Genomic DNA, 18256 nt, shown 5'->3' with positions numbered 1-18256 from the left:
TCCGCTACCCTCCATTGGAGCCGCCTATGCTTAATGTGTTGACTCTCGACTCGGGTTGATAGGGCTCTAAATGCTCTATAATGCACGTACGACCGTATGTAAATGTTACTGGGCCCAGATTACCGTTAAACCATCATTTTTAAACACGAATATAACCGTTCACGCGGGATATAAAAAACGTCTGGACGCAGAATAATCGGCGCTCATTAGTTCCCAAACGCTATTACACTCGAATTCGCGCAGATAGTCCATAGATATCTATCAATGAGTTATCCCATGCATATCCCAATCTCACTCAATTTTATGGACGCATATATTTAAAGGGTTCAACTATGGGATAATGGACGTATATAAGCGCATGTCATGTAAACTGAGCACAGATCATTAGGGACCAATAATTTATAAACCCGATTTTAACGTACATTATAAGCACGATGCGAACGTTATCTGGATAAAGATTTATAGGCGCCCATTACTTCACCAACGCTATAACACCCGTATAAAAACTTGCGAAGAGACGCAGAGACGCTGGTAAATAGAAGATACAGGATCTTCACTATAAATCTGTATTCTGAACTCCTAAGAGTGTGCCTGTCTGTATCTAATGATGTTTGCAGAACTCCACATGATGTGCAAGTGTGCATCTAAAGCATCAAATTTGTTCACGCAGACAAATAGGGCTTTATAACACTCGTAATTCATACTAGCCGATCCGCAAAATAATGACCTCGCTCACGTAGTGCACAATCAGCACTATAAATCTGTATTCCAAATTTAATATGTTTATTCACAATATTTTCACTATAAATAGAGATATAACTACTTATCATTATCAAAGTAACAAATTTTATTTAATACTTTTAAAATCCAATGAAAATAGAAGGAAAAAATCATTGTCGTAAATGTTGCTGCAAAGGCGTTGTATTTCCATATTTTTTTGCCAAATAGTTTTCCTTCCAAAACTGACACGACCGTTTGCTATGGCAGGTTAGACACAGTACAATCTACATGTCGAATCGGCGACACTACACCAATTTGTACCTCAAGCTATGTCTGGCAAACAATATGCATACACACAATCACACATGTCTGTAAGGCTTTTATAAATATCAGGATTGATACAAATACGTGTATTATTGAAGTCCACCACTTTGTCACATGTAGAATATATCAAATGCATTACTGAAATCCATATTTTTGGCACAGGTTTGTATTTAATGAATGGTTTGTGCCTGGCAAAATCGTTTTGAAATCATTGTGTGTAACAACACCAACACAAGCGGTAAGAATAGATAATATTGTGAACCGAGATCTGATTAGCACTACACGTAGTAAGTTTATTAGAATCTTCCAGTCCGCACAGACTAATCAGGGACGAAACTTTTAGCTTAAACGAAATTTATCGTTTATGGTAGGTAGCTTCTAAACGACAGCCCGGTGTTTACGGATAGTCTTGTCCCTGATCATCGTGTGAGGATGACATTTAACGCACACGCACTAAGCCCAGTTTTCTTTGAAAGCGTCTACAATTTTCCATGATAACTAGGTTCACGGCTGAACTCAAACTGTTATATCAGCTAAGTATCTGTCACCAGTAGCCAGAGGGCTAGGTAATCCTTCGCTATGGCTAGTTTTAGACCAGGCTGTAAAGGTGTCTGATATTTCTGATTGGATTTCATTTTTCAATTCTGTATACCAAGGTATCAATCATATGCGGTGTGGATTACGTAAACAATTGCATGCTCACATCGCAGCTGTTCAATCAGACCTAGGAAATGGCAATACATGGACAAAATTAGTTTTCCATTAAACTAAAAATGCCTTAAAAGCGTAGAGTTTCGTCCCTGCTAGGTCAATCTGCGACGACATCATACACACAGTGCCTGTTTACCCAGAGCGAGGCTCATATATAGTTAAATACTACATTGTATGGACTACTGGCGTACAAAGTAAGAGGTGCATATCCATAAGTTACGCCGCACAAACATCGGTGCACGAAAAAGTCGACCATGAACCCAGGAATTCTTTACCATGTTTCTCTTTAATGTCTTTAATATGTGAATTTGATCTCTATAAGGTTCGCAATACGTACATGTTCTTGAAGGTCATCTCCGTCTACCGTAATTACTGTAAGTTTTCGTTCACGTCCTTTTTTGTCCAAAATAATTATTTTTCGTGACTCTTAATTTTCGGACATGCGCGTTTTCGTCTATCATTAATTACTCTAAATTTTCGGACAGTATATAAAATTTAACAGCGCTATTTAAACATATTTCGACACTGTTTTCGTTTATCTTGTACCACTTTTATCATGTTTCTTTTACAAAGGAATTAAGGTCATAAAACATGGGAGACGCATGCCTGGCCGCAATGGACCATAATTAATTAACATTTGAGTAATTGGCTAAATAACCGTGTATGCCGGCAGAAAACAATCGCTTCACCCAACAGCCTTTTAAATTATTCCTATTAAGGAAGCAGTATGTTTAATTTTTTTTTTTATTCAATATAATACATACAATGTATACATGAATATATACAACATAGTGATTGTACAAAGCAATAAAGTTCAGACATGTTATACAAGATATGTTAATATGTATTTTTTTTTTAAAGAGAAAAGAAAAAAATAATAGAAGAATTGTTATGAAAAATGATGAGTTGTATAAAGTCGGAAGAAAGCATACTGGTTTTGTGTGTTTCGTTGTATATTCAAAATGATCTTATAAGATTGAAAAAAAAAACATACAAAAATATTTTAGAAAGATAACTTACATTAGAGTGAAATGTATATAAGTGGACAAGCATCATGAGAATTTAATCCGATTCCATTTTTGTTCAAAGTTTTGTAATGTGTCATTACTGAGGGCTATTTCTTTCTCAATCTGGACTTTAAGTTTAAGACTATGGATAAAACAATTAAAATTTGGTACTTGTTTTTTGAACTTCATGTTAAAGATGAACAATTTCATCATTATAAGAATAAAATTCACAATATTATTACAATCTTTTGATTTCAATGAGTAAATTCCGAAACTTACATTTAAGAAAGATAATTTAACGTTTAGTTGCTGTTGTTCAAGAAAAGATGTTAAATGATTCCAAATAGGCTGGATGTGTTTGCACTCCCAAAACAGGTGTTCTATAGTTTCGATGTTTTCACTGCAGAAGTCACACAGATTTGAGTTAGATAATTTGCATTTAAAGAGGTATTTATTTGTAGCTATAATTCTATGTATGTATTTATATTGAAAATTTCTCAGAGTGCTTTCAATAGTTGCTTTATATGGCATGGTAAATATGTGTTTCCAATTAAGTTCATGTACTCCGAAAAGGACTTGCCATTTATTTTGGGTTTTTGAGTTTTCTGTAGGGTTTTTAATTTGTAGTGTGTAAAATATTTTATTTGTTTTGTTTTTTCTTCCAAGTATATTTTCTACGAATGTTGTTTGAGTACATGGTGTATTATTTGTATTGATTTCAGATTTAATATGTATGGGTATGCTTTTGATTAATGTGTAGTACTTCAGAAAATTATTTGAAGGTATTCCGTATATGTAGCATATATCATTAAAAGAGTAGAAATCCTTAATTCTGTAGTCATATAATTGGTCGACATATTTAATGCTTCGTTCAAACCAATCTTTATAGAAAAACGTCATATTAATTGAAGTTATGTCTTTATTGTTCCATAGAATAGTTTTACTGCTTGTTTGGGTTTCTAGGTTATGCGTGACATCACACCATGCTGATAGAACATCAGACAGAAATATGTTTTCGTTTGCAATTTCATGAAAGATAGATTTGCTGGTGTTACATTCAAAGAGTAAGGAGTCACCATATTTTTTTAGGATTTTCTGATAGAATAATTTCCATTTACTTGTATTGGCATTGTCTAGGTATCTTTTAACCCAGCTGCATTTGATTGCATTCAAGAATGAGTCAATGTTCGTTAATTGGATACCTCCATTTTCTACAGATTGAATTAACTGAGTTCGTTTTATTTTATCAGGCTTACCGTCCCATATGAAATTAAATATTGCTGATTTTATATCGTTAATAATATCATTTGGTGGATTTGGGAGGACTGTTAATACATAAATTAATTTAGGAAGTGCAAACGTTTTCAATACTGTGTTTTTTCCGATAAGTGTAAGTTTACGGTGATGCCATGATTTTAAGCAGTTTTTAAAATTCTGTAATTTAGGTAGTATGTTTTTAAGAACTGTATCTTTTTCATTATTTGTGAAAGTAATTCCTAACGTTGTGGCTTCATCGGATGTCCAATTAAATTTCATTTCTTTTTTATATAGGACATTACTTTGTTTTAATTTTCCTGCTCGTAGCACAGTACATTTACTTTTGTTTAATTTCAGACCCGATGTCATTCCGTAAAGGGTTAGCGATTCTATTAGGTTATGGAAAGAATCGTAATTGTCGTTTAAAAAATAAGTTGCATCGTCAGCAAATAGGGACTGTTTGATTTCTTCGTCAGGTTCTAGTGATATGCCTTTTATGTGTTTATTTGATTGGATGTGATGTGATAGATACTCGATGCAGATAATAAATAGCGATGATGAGAGTGGACATCCTTGTCGAACCCCTCGTTCGATGTTAAAACTGTTTGAAAAGAAGCCATTGTTAATGATTAAACTGTTAATATCGGTATAGAATAGTTTGACCCATTGAATGAGACTTTCACCAAAGTTCATATTTTCTAAGCAAGAGAACATAAATGAATGATCAAGCGAATCGAATGCCTTTTCGAAGTCTGCAAAGAATATTAGACCAGGATTATTTGAATTGTTGAAATAGTTTATGCATTCTTGGAAAAGACGAACGTTTTCACCAATGTAACGTCCCTTTATGAAACCAGATTGAGATCTTGAAATGATTGCTGGTAATACTTTTTTTATTCTGTTTGCTATACTTTTAGTTGCAATTTTATAATCATTGTTTAGTAAACTAATCGGGCGCCAGTTTGATAAGGATTCTAAGTTTTGTCCAGGTTTTGGAATAAGTGATATAATACCTTGTTTTTGTAGCGTAGTTAAGTTTTCGTTGTTAAATGAATAGTTTAGTGAATTAATTAGATGTGTTTTTATATCATTCCAGAATATTTTATAAAATTCGATTGTGATGCCATCAGATCCTGGGCTTTTGTTATTTTGCATATCTTTTAGGGCTAATCCACATTCATATTCATTAAGCAATCCGTCGCACAGTTGTTTTTCCTCTTCGTTTAAAGCATGATGTGTATTTTTAAAAAAGGTGTTATTTTCAACATGTTTTCGTTTATAGAGGGTTTCGAAAAATAAACGTTGTTCTTCTAGTATTTGAGTCATGTTTGTTATATCTTTGCCATTGACTACTAATTTGTGTATAGTTTTTTGTTCACTTCTACGTTTTTCAATGTTTGCGAAGTATTTTGTATTTTTTTCATTGTGTTCAACATGCTGTGCACGCGCTCTTAGTATTATTCCATTGAGACGTGTATGATAGATTCCATCTAATATTTGTTTTTTAAATGTTATTTCATTTTCAATGTCGGTGGTATCATTTGTGTTTGTTTGATGCAATTGTTTTTCAAGTGTTTCAATGGTTTTGATGGTTTCAGTTTCAAGTTTGTGTGTTTCTTTTTGTTTAAATGATGTGTATCTAATTGTTGTGTTACGTATATTTCCTTTAATTACTTCCCATAAGGTGTTTGGGTTTGCATCTTTATTATTTTGAACTGTATTTAATATTTCCTGTTTTATTTGTGTTTGATATTGTGTATCCAATAAGATGCTGTTGTTAATTTTAAAGTATCCTGGGCCTCTTTCAGGTTGTATATTATGCAGTTTAAGTTCAACTAGAGAGTGATCAGTCATAAATCCTGGTTTTATGTTACATGTGTCAATAATGTTGCAAAGAGATTCAGATATTAAAAAATAGTCTAGTCTACAAAATATTGTTGGTTTTGTGTTTGAGTGCCAGGTGAATTTGCTTTCGTTTGGGTGTACTGTACGCCAGATATCTATCATATTGTAGTTTTCAATTATGTTATTTAAAATATTTCTATTTTTAGGATGAGTATAAAGGTTTCCATTCTTTTTATCTAATACTGGGTTCAGGACAGTATTGAAATCACCACCGATTATAATATTTTTATCTTGGTTATTAATTATAATGGATTGTAATGTTTCGTAAAATGTGGAGTCATCTATGTTAGGACCGTAAACGTTGATTAATGTTAGTTGTGTTTCATGTATTTTTATATCTATACTTGCTAGTCTGCCAATTATTATTTCGTTAAGGTTATCAACTGTGATCCCTATGTTACTTTTTATCAGAAAGGCAATGCCTTGTTTATTAGTATGTTGTCCACTGAGATAGATTTCTCCGTCCCATTCATCTTTTAAGGTTTGTGCTAAAGTATGTGTCAAGTGACTTTCCTGTATTAGGCATATACTATATTTTTTTTCGTCTAACCATTTGAAGATTTTTATGCGTTTATCTTTATTGTTTAGCCCTTTTACATTTAAAGTACATAATTTAATCATTTAAAATGGTGAAGGGTGTTGTAAATGATAATGTGTGTGTGCTTGTCCGGTTGATCTTTATTTTTTTTTAAAGTCCAGTTGCTTTCTATTATAAGAGATAAGATATCCATACATACAAACAACGAAAAAAAGAAAACACAAATTATGGAAACAAAAAGATGAATATTCCATAGAAACGAAGAAATAAGAAAAATAATCACAAGAGTAAGAGAAAAATAATAAACGACTATATTCACTAAAGTGAACATTTTAGGGTATCCTTTCGACATCTAAAATGAACTGAATAAAAATAAAAATAGCATATACAAGTCAGTAAATATAATCATAAATCACTATTTCAAGATAATATTTAATGCAAACAACTGAAAGAAACAAAATACTTAATTATTTCCTTTTAGTCATATGTGGAGTTTTAATAATTGTATTAATCATAGTGTACTTATTATGTTCGTGTGTGTATGCATGTGTTCATAATTTTATTTCATTCATAAAAAGTTCCCGTACATTGTGGCAACCTAGTGCACGCTAAATTGCCGCTACGGTTTACCAAGCAAAACTATATAATTTTAAACTGTTTAGTATGTATTAAGAGACGCCACTCTATGGCAGTCTAAAACACGAAAATCGAAAGTTTAGACAGCCGTAATGGCCTTTTTTTTAATGAAGTGTCTATGTATGTAACAATAATATTTTCAGTGGATGTGTGTATGTATTTAACAAAAATAGCAGTGTATAGCGTGTATGTGTCTGCGCGCGCGTGTGTGCTCTTAATTGTGTAGGACTGTGTTTATTATAGCATAAAACGACCAATAGCATATTGTCAGCTCATGAAAAACTTATATATCTAATAGCATTGCATTACACAGTATACTATTAAATTTGACGTGACTACTGTAGACCTACATAAGTTCGTGTGTGTATGCATGTGTTCATAATTTTATTTCATTCATAAAAAGTTCCCGTACATTGTGGCAACCTAGTGCACGCTAAATTGCCGCTACGGTTTACCAAGCAAAACTAGAATATAATTTTAAACTGTTTAGTATGTATTAAGAGACGCCACTCTATGGCAGTCTAAAAACACGAAAATCGAAAGTTTAGACAGCCGTAATGGCCTTTTTTTTAATGAAGTGTCTATGTATGTAACAAAAATATTTTCAGTGGATGTGTGTATGTATTTAACAAAAAATAGCAGAGTATAGCGTGTATGTGTCTGCGCGCGTGTGTGTGCTCTTAATTGTGTATGACTGTGTTTATTATAGCATGAAAACGACCAATAGCATATTGTCAGCTCATAAAAAAACTTATATATCTAATAGCATTGCATTACACAGAATACTATTAAATTTGACGTGACTACTGTAGACCTACATAAAACATAATCTTCAAACGCAAAAAAATGTGTTCTTACAAAATAATAATACGTACAAGGCGTAACAACAACAATGTGTGCACATATACAGTACTCATGTATACAATCGCAGCAATTAAAGTAAGAACACGTACAAGGTGTAACAGCAACAATGTGTACATATATTCAGTACAAATGTATACAATCACGGCAGTTAAAGTAAGAACACGAACAAGGCGTAACAACAACTATGTGTGCATATATACAGTTCTCATGTATTCATAAAGCCTGAGTAGTGCATTCGCTTAAGATACAATTAAGGTATTTATTAGTAACAATTAAATACCAATTAAATACATTTGTTCATGTAACGATTGTTCGAACTTTATGTAGTACACATATAATTTATTTAGTATTTAATTTATTTATAATTTATAATATATTTAGTATTTAATTTATAATGTTTTCGTTATTTATATGTTAACATGGTTTGTACTGACACTTGTACCATACGCATGTGTTCATAATTTTATTTCATTTATAAAAAGAAAACCCAGTACATTGTGGCAACCTAGTACACCCAATAATAATAAATGGTAATATAAAAAAACACAAAAAACTTCAATTAAATACCAATTAAATACATTTGTTCATGTAACGATTGTTCGAACTTTATGTAGTACACATATAATTTATTTAGTATTTAATTTATTTATAATTTATAATATATTTAGTATTTAATTTATAATGTTTTCGTTATTTATATGTTAACATGGTTTGTACTGACACTTGTACCATACGCATGTGTTCATAATTTTATTTCATTTATAAAAAGAAAACCCAGTACATTGTGGCAACCTAGTACACCCAATAATAATAAATGGTAATATAAAAAAACACAAAAAACTTCAATACAAATATATTGTATTTTCTAAAAAGTCGCACAATAAAGGAGAGTATAAAAATACAGAAATTGTTTGCACAACTTAAATATGACTATTTCAACAACACAAAAGCAAAACATAACAGCTGTCAAAGTGTTTTCATAAGCAGACGTACAATGCATTCACCCAACGGATCAATTCAAATAACCCATTATATTATCAACCGTTAGCAATCAACCTCACATAAAAAATGCATATTCCCTGCCTACCACTTGTTTTAACCGTTAGCTGTGAACGGGTTATTACTCTAGATATTAGAACGAGTATATAATTTGTGGTTGATGTACCGTGCGTTTAAAAACTGTCAGTACAGCTTTAAATAGTACTTGTACTTTTTTTAGCGTAGCTTGTGTATACGTTTACTTTTTATTAAAGTTGAGGTATCTTAAAAAAATCAAAAAATTTGTTTTGACATCTATCCCAAAATAATTCTGACACGTTGTAATGGCATTAATGAAGTAAATAATCCAATATGTTTTTACAAACATGTATGTTATTTAATTTATCGTTTATTGGGTGTTATATTAATTAACTACAGTACTGATATAGGAAAACAGTATGAGCTGTTTACATACAGTTTTTAAATGCCTGCATACCAAAATAGTTAAAACAAGAGCTGCGTTTGTGAACCACAACGCCCCCTATTGTGCCGCTTGGATTGTGTATTTTTTTTTTTGTTTCAAACATATTTAACCAGGATGTATGTGTTATGCATTTCATACTTAATAGGAACAGAATTCTTTCTTGCTTACTTGGAACTGCATACACATGAGACAAAAAGAAGCAGTATTGTGGCAAATGGTATTAAATGCTGTATTTTAAATATCTTAAATTTGATATCATTACATATAAAAAAAATACAATTTTACACGGGAATTTGCATGATAAATCTATATACATGTAATATAATACATATTAAATAGAAAGGTACTTATTTTTTCCGCCTCATGTTTTAACAGTGAGAGGGGAAACAAAAAGGCAGCGAATCCTGTATATTTTCCAGTAAATTAACACCTAGGTCAATACTCAATACATACAGGGTTGTGATAAGTATTTATAAAAAAAATAATTCCAATATGTACATATTTACAAGTATATTTTTGTGTTTTGACCATGTTTACTTTATATATCAGGATAGAGAAAAAAAGGTAGATTGTAAACAACGCTTTATTTGTTTATTACAGAAACAGAATTGCGTTTATCATAAAATTTTTTATACTGAATTACTTGATGATGATTAACTGACACGCCTGATTTCAAGGGGAGTAACTGCGTTGATAAGTAGTGCACGGAAAACTAGGACGTAGCTACAACATATGTGCAATTGATAAAAAGATGGAAGAAAATATATTATTATTATTTCACAAAAAGACGACCGCAATATGTATAGTAGAACAGCTTAAAAACTACACTTGATTTTCGTTCAATATTAACGTAAAATCTGTTCGAGAAAAAGAGTGCAAAAAGAGTAATTTTCCATAAATTCAGTGTAATTATACATTCATTAGATATCAATATATAATACAAATCGGTATAACTGTCAATTTTTTCTTCTTGTTAACCGTCTAGAGTTCGCCTGGGAGGAGGTATTGAGTGATTCGGAGTAAGACTTTCGTGGCCAAGGTTTTGATAACCAGTTTTTGTAATCCGCGAAAGCTATTTGTGTGGCGTGTTGATTTCCTTTGAAAAGCGCGTAGATTTTCCCCTCAAAGGACCAGCATTTTTCGACGTTGGCACTATCTTTAAGTCGCACTGATGCCAGGATTTCAGCGTTAAGTTTTGTAAGGTCTTCGTTGACGAAGATGCCGTATGTTTAATGATTTGACTTTTTTATTCTGAATCATTTCAGGCAAGAGTTAGAAAGCTTTGAAGTTGTATTTATTTCAACGTAGAAACACTATTGTGATTTGAGTTATTGGTTTTATTTCAATATCATTATACTTTTCGGACATTGAATGTCTCTAAATTTTCGGACACCTGCATTTTTTGAATATTTACCGTATCTAAATTTTCGGTCACGACTTTTTAAAATTATTTTTAAGTGTCCGAAAACTTAGACTAATAACGGTAAGTATTGCGCATGCTCATAACGTCGCTACATACCCACGTTCTCGCCACATTCCAGAAAATACTCTCCACGTCCTCTCGGGACCATGTGTATGGTTGTTTCGACTTACCAAACACTCTTCTGGAAATAAATTTTAAAAATTCGCTGATGAGTAGTAAATTGCTTGCTGATTGAACGTGTGTGTGTTCATTTCGAAGTTTGAGGTTTAATAATGGGTGGATCTAGAGTGTGTTCTCGCACCCATACATGTACCTAAGTAGCTTACGAGACTCACGAAAGTTGTGACGAATAGTGTTATACCGGTAATTGCAGTATTCAGCTATTTCGTCGTTACTGACAGATTGTCAATTTTGGTGGTGTAGGAGATAGTCGGAGTACCCGGAGGAGACCCCAACTGCCCGGTATTGTGACTACTAACCAAAAGCATATGATTACTGGATCGGAGATTGAACCCGGGTCGTCTCGGTGAGAAGAGCGTGTACCAACCACACTGTGTTAATCGGACTGCCTGCCGCTCAAACACTCTAATGTCAATACCCTGCTCACCGACCATATCGACGATATTGTACGGTCACACGCACTTTTATCGTAACCGGTACATTCAAACTTGATGCGGTGACCAAGTAATTTCTCGTGCGGTAAGTTCTATGTATACGTTTCTAAATGGACATACAACATTCAAGAAAGGGTTTGTGTTGGTTTCTATCCAAATCATCACAATCATGTGGCCAGCCAAAGCTTGTAGCACCACATATTTGAGATAACAGGTATTGTGTTCATTGTTAGTCTTGTTAACACGTTCATGGTTGGTAAATATTCTATATAGATCTACATGTATGATACAATCCATATCGTGTATACATGTATATTATAACCGTCAAGTCTAAACTGATAATGCATCTCTTTATCCATTTATAGTTATAACTTGTGTCTGTTAAGAATTGCTTCACATTGAAAACAGACGATACGTGTAGTGATTCTTTACCATCTTAAAGTTCTAATGATCTGTGTTCGCCTAATTCGAAGGTCAAAATCAAGTACGTAACATGCATGTCGACTTATCTCGCGGTATTTCATCAATGCCTTCGCTTTTGTTTACAAACAAATCTGCATGCCCTAGTTGTTAAATCTGAGAGAAAATATATCTAGTTTTTCATTGCATTGTATCTCTCAAATATTTCTCAAATATTTCTCAAAGATTGTTATATGGTTTCGAGTGAGGTAATTAGCCTACACATTTGTTTTCATGACTGATATCTGAACCTTTGTGCGAAAGTGTTAATTTGGTCCTGAAAAGTTCCATTCTCAATACGTTCAATAATCATTGAAGTAATTTAATTAGCAATGGTATTACTGCACAGTTTAAGTATTCTAGATACAATGTTATCAAGTCTAGACGCTTTATTGCTTTTTAAAACGAGCAAGCTGGACATATGGACATTACTAGACATCGTATATTGGTAAAGGTTTGATGTAATACTTATGTGATTTTGATTATCACACAAATGGTTCATGTTCGATAATTGAATACCATTAACAAGGCCCTATTGTTTCAAAAAAAGAGGTCTGCAAATATAATAATGAATTTAAAGGGATCTGTTCACGTTTTGGTAAATTAACATTTTTGAAAAAAGTTGTTTCAGATTCGCAAAGTTTCGTTTTAGTTAGGATATGTGTAAGGAAACAGTAATACTGAACATTTACCATGGTCTAATATAGAAATTATATGCATCTTTCGACGATTTAAAACCCTGAAAATTATAAAGCGTTGCAACGCGAAACGATTGAATAATTTGGAGAGTTCTGCTGTTGTCGTTTAATTTTGTGAAATTACGAAGATTGCTTATATAAAGTGAAAAATACGTCTATTAGACATACTTTGCAGGATGGCCGAGCGGTCTAATTGGTTTTTACTCCGGAGGTCACTGGTTCGAGCCCTGCTGCGGGCTACATTTTTTTCCTTTTTTAAATTTTATTCTTGATTTTTTACTGGAGCTTTTTAAATCCAATGTTTACATTTGTCAATATAGAGCATTTAATGACAAACTTCAAAACATGCCAAAATCTGTGAAAAGGCCCATTTAATCAAGACAATTCAGAGGATGTGAATGAATGTTCTTTAACAGTTGCTGATCCCCGTGGCTTCTTAGTGCATCGGTGAGTAGCATCCGTTCCTTTCGGGTATGTGGGCAGTCGCTCCGACGAACAAAATCGGCGAGCGACAACTCTTGCGAAGGGCGGACAACGCAGGCGCCGGAAGTACCCGGTTGGCAGGCTATGGAATCGCCGTCCCGAAGCATGGTGCGGTCGTCTTTGGAAACAGCGAACATGTCTCCGGGAGCGGCTCCCCAGGTACCGGAAGTGTCCAGGAGCCGATCCCGACAACAGAGGTATTTAAGCGGCGCTGGTACATTATATTTGTGTTCAGTCTTGGAAGCTTCATACAGGTAAAATTGCGCTGTTTAATAAAAAGAAAGTATGATATTGAGTGTAATCTAATTCAAAATGTACCCTGAGGTCCATTGTTGGAAAACTCGGACTTATGCTTTTGCGTAAATTGTCATCCCAAATAAGCCTGTGAAGTCCGCACAGGCAAATCAGGGACGACATTTTCCGTCGTTTATTTATTTTAAAGAAATCTCGTTTAAACGAAATTTCAATCTAGTCAAAAGTGTCGTCCCTGATGAGCATGTGCGTACTGCACAGCTTATCTCGGACAAAACTTTACGCACATGAATTATTAAAGGTCAGTTTTCCCAAGACGCGGCTCACATTATTAACTTCTCAAAGATTAAATATGAATCGTTTGCCAGCCAAAACAAGCACTTGAAGAATTACAAGAAATTGTGTCTATAACGAATAAAACGTAAATATCCGTATACTTTTAAATTTCATTTTAGAATTTTTTCAATTTACAATTTTTTATTGTAATATATCAAATTTTATTGCAAACGTGAGTATTTATAAGAAAGCAATCAAACGTTTAGTAAATTCATTTGAACATATTCACGCCGAATTAGAGAGTATTGCCTTGACCATAACACACTATCCAGATTCTAAACACTATTTGCACAATGTATTGTTTACGACGCATTTCGGTACATTACAAATGATAATTGTATTTACAAACCTATCTTACCAGAACATGGCTAATAGAAGTAATATGACTGAAATATGAATGAATACCGCAACAATCCCAATGAGCTCTGCTTTGAGAAAACAGGGCTTAATGCATGTGGGTAAAGTGTTTTCCCAGATAAGCCTGCGCAGTCCACACAGGCTAATCAGTTGCGACACGTGCCGCTGTACGCTATTTTGTTCGTTTTAGTATCTTCTTACTGAAAACTCAGTTAAGGCGGAAAGAGTAAGACTGGCTTGCACAGAGCGATTATCAAATACATAACAAAACCATATATATGACCGGCTTTTCCACAGGATTTCGCCGGGAACACGTGGAACTCTCAATGAGTTATCCCCCATACATTAATCTAAGGTTCTAATAATAACATATGCATTATGTGTTGTTAACATTTTTAGTGATCATTTTTCGGCGTAGCTGTTTAACGTCACTTTTGACCTTACCTGACCTTTGTAAGTGTCCAATAAAATTCAAATAAAATTTCCCGCGGCTAGGCACGTATAAATACACTTAATTTATTCCATTGGCTGATTTGAGCATACCACCAGAACATTGGAAACATGACCGCGTCTTTGTAACACTGTTTAACTGCGTGTTCAGCATGAAACAATTTTATCCCATCATCAGACGTGCATTGTCGAAATAAACCACTGTGGAATAAATTTTCCTTTATTTCAGCAGTGCTGAAATATAGCTGTCACGCGCGGCGAAGAATGTTCATATTACTCGGAATCAACTATAAAGTAATCATTTTTAGTAAAATCGAATCAGATTCAACAAAACAAACAATTTGATACCAAGTTTTATCACATAATGCAACTCAAAAAGCAAATAAACATTATTTACAAATATTAAGTGCGCGTACTCGTGACGTCATTATTAACACGTCATACGACACAATGCATGTAGTTTCACGCTAAAGATGCAGTTGTTTAGTGTCTCTTTTTTTCAATATTTCTTAAAAATCGGGGACGTAGAGGTATGATAAACGAAAAAACAGGTTGGTTACTGATCTTTTTGTAATGTATTAGGCTCGACACGATTAAAATAATGAAACAATGTTTGCTTAAAATATCTTTGGAATTTTCCGTCTAGTTCGATTTTCCTATTCTATGTTTAAAGAAATAATTTACGACTAAGAAAATTGATGGGATAAATCGAATACTAGGTCGGTGCCGAATAAAGCAAAGTTTATCTTGCTCGGCACGAAAATCTGATTTTCTAAGCCTCGCATTATAAACTTTGCTTTATTCGGCACCGACCTAGTATTCTCAATTTATCTCTAATGAAAAGGCTTGACAGATAGAAAGTCTTACACTCAACACTCGACATCAATACAGTTTGTGCGTGCACCTTCTATTTTCAGAGGATTGACAGCGCTAGAGCGTTTGTACTTAAAGGCTATGTTCTCATATATAGTAATTACTTCCATATTCCTGTCTGTGTTCTAGTATATTTAAGTTTATAAATGTATCGTTTTACCCTACCCTGATATTCGTTTGGCCAAACCATTTTAAATTGTTTTCGAAATTGAACATTTAAAATGTAAAAGTATAAAGTTTTAAACAAGCCGTCGTTCCAGCAGTGGAAGCGTGGCCTCACTTAAATGCATTGCATTACAACCCGCAAGGTGTCAGGGTCAGTTCGCGGCTAGTAAAACAATCGTTATGTAATATAGACGCTATCGCGTGAACTAGGAATTTTCTTTAGACCAGAAATATATTAAATGGAGATATTCAGCGATTTAATTATGGTATGTCAATAAAAGATTCTTAATGTGTTTTCAACAATACAATGATAAATATTTTTTTGGATTAATTTAACAAGAATTATTCCACCATATTGACTAATTTATTAAGCATGAGCGCGATGATTCTCGATACTGTTAAAAATCGAATCAAATTTCAATGCCCGACAAACCACTAAAACAGGTTTGTTCGAAGAACGCGCGTATAAATATTTAAAATATATACGGATACTTCGCGTGTGGCCGGTTGACTCATATGTTTTAATTTCACTTCCATTCTTCTTTGGGTTTACTGTTTTTTATCTACAGGTTTATGACCAGCAATATGTAATAATGTAAAATAAGGCGCGAAAACTCCGCGTAACATACCGTACTGCGTGTGATGCAGCTAAGAACTGCTCAGAAAAAGACATTCGCTATCTTTGATCTCATTCATTGAACTCTTTTCCTTTCACCAACTCCAACCACAATCAACGCCGTATATCTTTTTAAAAAGATATTTCTTGTTTGTCATAATATTGTGCCTAGAAGTTAAATAATTATGACTGAATATTACAGACATACTAATTAATATGGCGAAACCCCAAAACACAACACGATCCATAAAACCCTATCCTTGCCTTGTTTTTCAAAATCATAGCAAAACACTACACCTGTCATGCTTTTCCACAGGCGGTCGCCTGTAACACGTGTTTAAATGTTTATTGTAGTTATAAAGCTAGATTAGTACCAAATGACTAACTTCAGTTTTATGACTGAAATATTGTTGCATAGTCCCACAGATCAAACACATAAGACTACCCTATCCCTGCCTTGCATTTCTACCGGCGTTCACCTGGAACACGTGGAGTCCGATCACGGAGTCGGCGGAAGTGACGTTCAATTGTCAGGACAGAAACATCGGCATGCTGGCCAACTACGGCAACATCGCCTCCACAGTTACCGTGATACCCATGTGCTAATTCATGGATGTGAAAGGTGCGACCGCAGGTTACCTCATTGGATTTAAATGCGTTAAGTGTCATCACAGATTAGCCTGTGCATATCGCTCACTTTCCGCTTAACGAAATTCTTTTTTACAGGAGGTCTCTTCTAAACAAAAATCCAGTCAATGCGGAAAGAGTCGTCCCTGATTAGCCTGTGAGAACAACACACGCTGATCAGGGATGACACTTTACGCAAATCAGTACGCTCAGTTTTCATTGAACGCTGCTCACATGCATGTTTTTCCGCATGTTTTCCCGGTTTATTTCAGGCCTACGCATCTCCCTGATCATCTTCGGCTTCCTGTTAGCGCTGGGCTGCCGTATCCGGTGTATAACCATGGAGCCCGCCACCATGACGTGGTAAGCCAGCCAGGCGCTAACATGTCCACACACACGGAGTGAGCTCCGTATGTTTCTATGAGTCTATGAAACATCCGTTAATCGCCGTGGCGTAGTGAATATGGAGTCCGCCTACTGACCGGCAGGTCATGGGTGCGATCCTCACCGTGGAGGCGTTTTTTAACATGCCCAAAAAGATCCCGAGTACTGAGCCTTCACAGGAAAATGACTCGATAGCGTTTCAAGAAGTCGTTGGCTTACAAAGCAATCGCGCAAAAAGTAAATACGGTTAAACTATAACACATCCAGTGAGGAAGAAACATATGGCCTGCTTAACCTGTTTAGTAACGTTTGTGGATTTGTTGCAGGCTGTCGAATTGTGGCGCGCTTCTGATCGGGTTCGGCGGGTCAGTTCCGTATGCCGCTCCCTCAAAGCTGTTAGCGGTCTGGTTTCCGCCGGATCAGCGGACGACTGCGACGTCCATCGCGTCTTTCTCCAACGACTTTGGCGTCGCCATGGCCTTCATCATAGGTGACCTATCGTTACATAGTCAGTGGTTTTCCTTAATCATAGGTGACCTATATAGCAGGCAGTGTTAGGCCTTCATCATAGTATACCTACAGATGGGACACTGTCAGACGTTAACACGAAAATACAGTAAAAGTTAAAAGTTGAAATTGCCGTCCCTGATAATCTTGCGTTGGCTGCAAGAGAACAAATGGACGACACTTTACGCACATGCATTTAATGCTGTTTTCCCAGAGCGAGGCTCGTATATTACTTATGTTATCATTGTCAATAAAAACGTCTTAACGGCTGTGAATGCATAAATACTACCAACAGTAGCAGTAGTTGTAGTTGTTGTTATAGTAGTAGTAGCTGCAGAAGAAGCAGTAGCAGCAGCAGCAGCAGTAGCAGAAGCAGCAGTATCGGCAGCAGGAGTAGCAGCAGCAGCAGTAGCAGCAGCAGCAGTAGCAGCAGCAGCAGTAGCAGCAGTAGAAGCAGCAGCAGCAGTAGCAGCAACAGTAGCAGCAACATCAGTAGCAGCAGTAATAGAAGTAGTAGTAGTAGTAGTAGTAGTAGTAGTAGTAGTAGTAGTAGTAGTAGTAGTAGTAGTAGTAGTAGTAGTAGTAGTA

General features: G+C 34.7%; 1 protein-coding gene and 1 pseudogene across 1 annotated transcript in view; one reads left to right on the top strand and one right to left on the bottom strand.

The window, feature by feature from the left end:
- LOC127837791 (G-protein-signaling modulator 2-like) overlaps positions 1–18256 on the bottom strand; it is a 149909-nt pseudogene that overhangs the window by 53106 nt on the left and 78547 nt on the right.
- LOC127837813 (solute carrier family 49 member 4 homolog) overlaps positions 15810–18256 on the top strand; it is a 97919-nt gene continuing 95472 nt past the window's right edge. The window contains exons 1-2 of the mRNA XM_052365219.1: positions 15810–16772; positions 17050–17140. Coding sequence (XP_052221179.1) covers positions 16760–16772; positions 17050–17140 — 104 coding nt within the window. The 5' untranslated portion in view covers positions 15810–16759. The remainder of the gene's footprint in view (positions 16773–17049; positions 17141–18256) is intronic.

The sequence above is a fragment of the Dreissena polymorpha genome, chromosome 7 (assembly GCF_020536995.1).
Source record: "Dreissena polymorpha isolate Duluth1 chromosome 7, UMN_Dpol_1.0, whole genome shotgun sequence".
NCBI classification, from domain to species: Eukaryota; Metazoa; Mollusca; class Bivalvia; order Myida; family Dreissenidae; genus Dreissena; species Dreissena polymorpha.
This window is presented reverse-complemented; position numbering and strand designations above follow the sequence as displayed.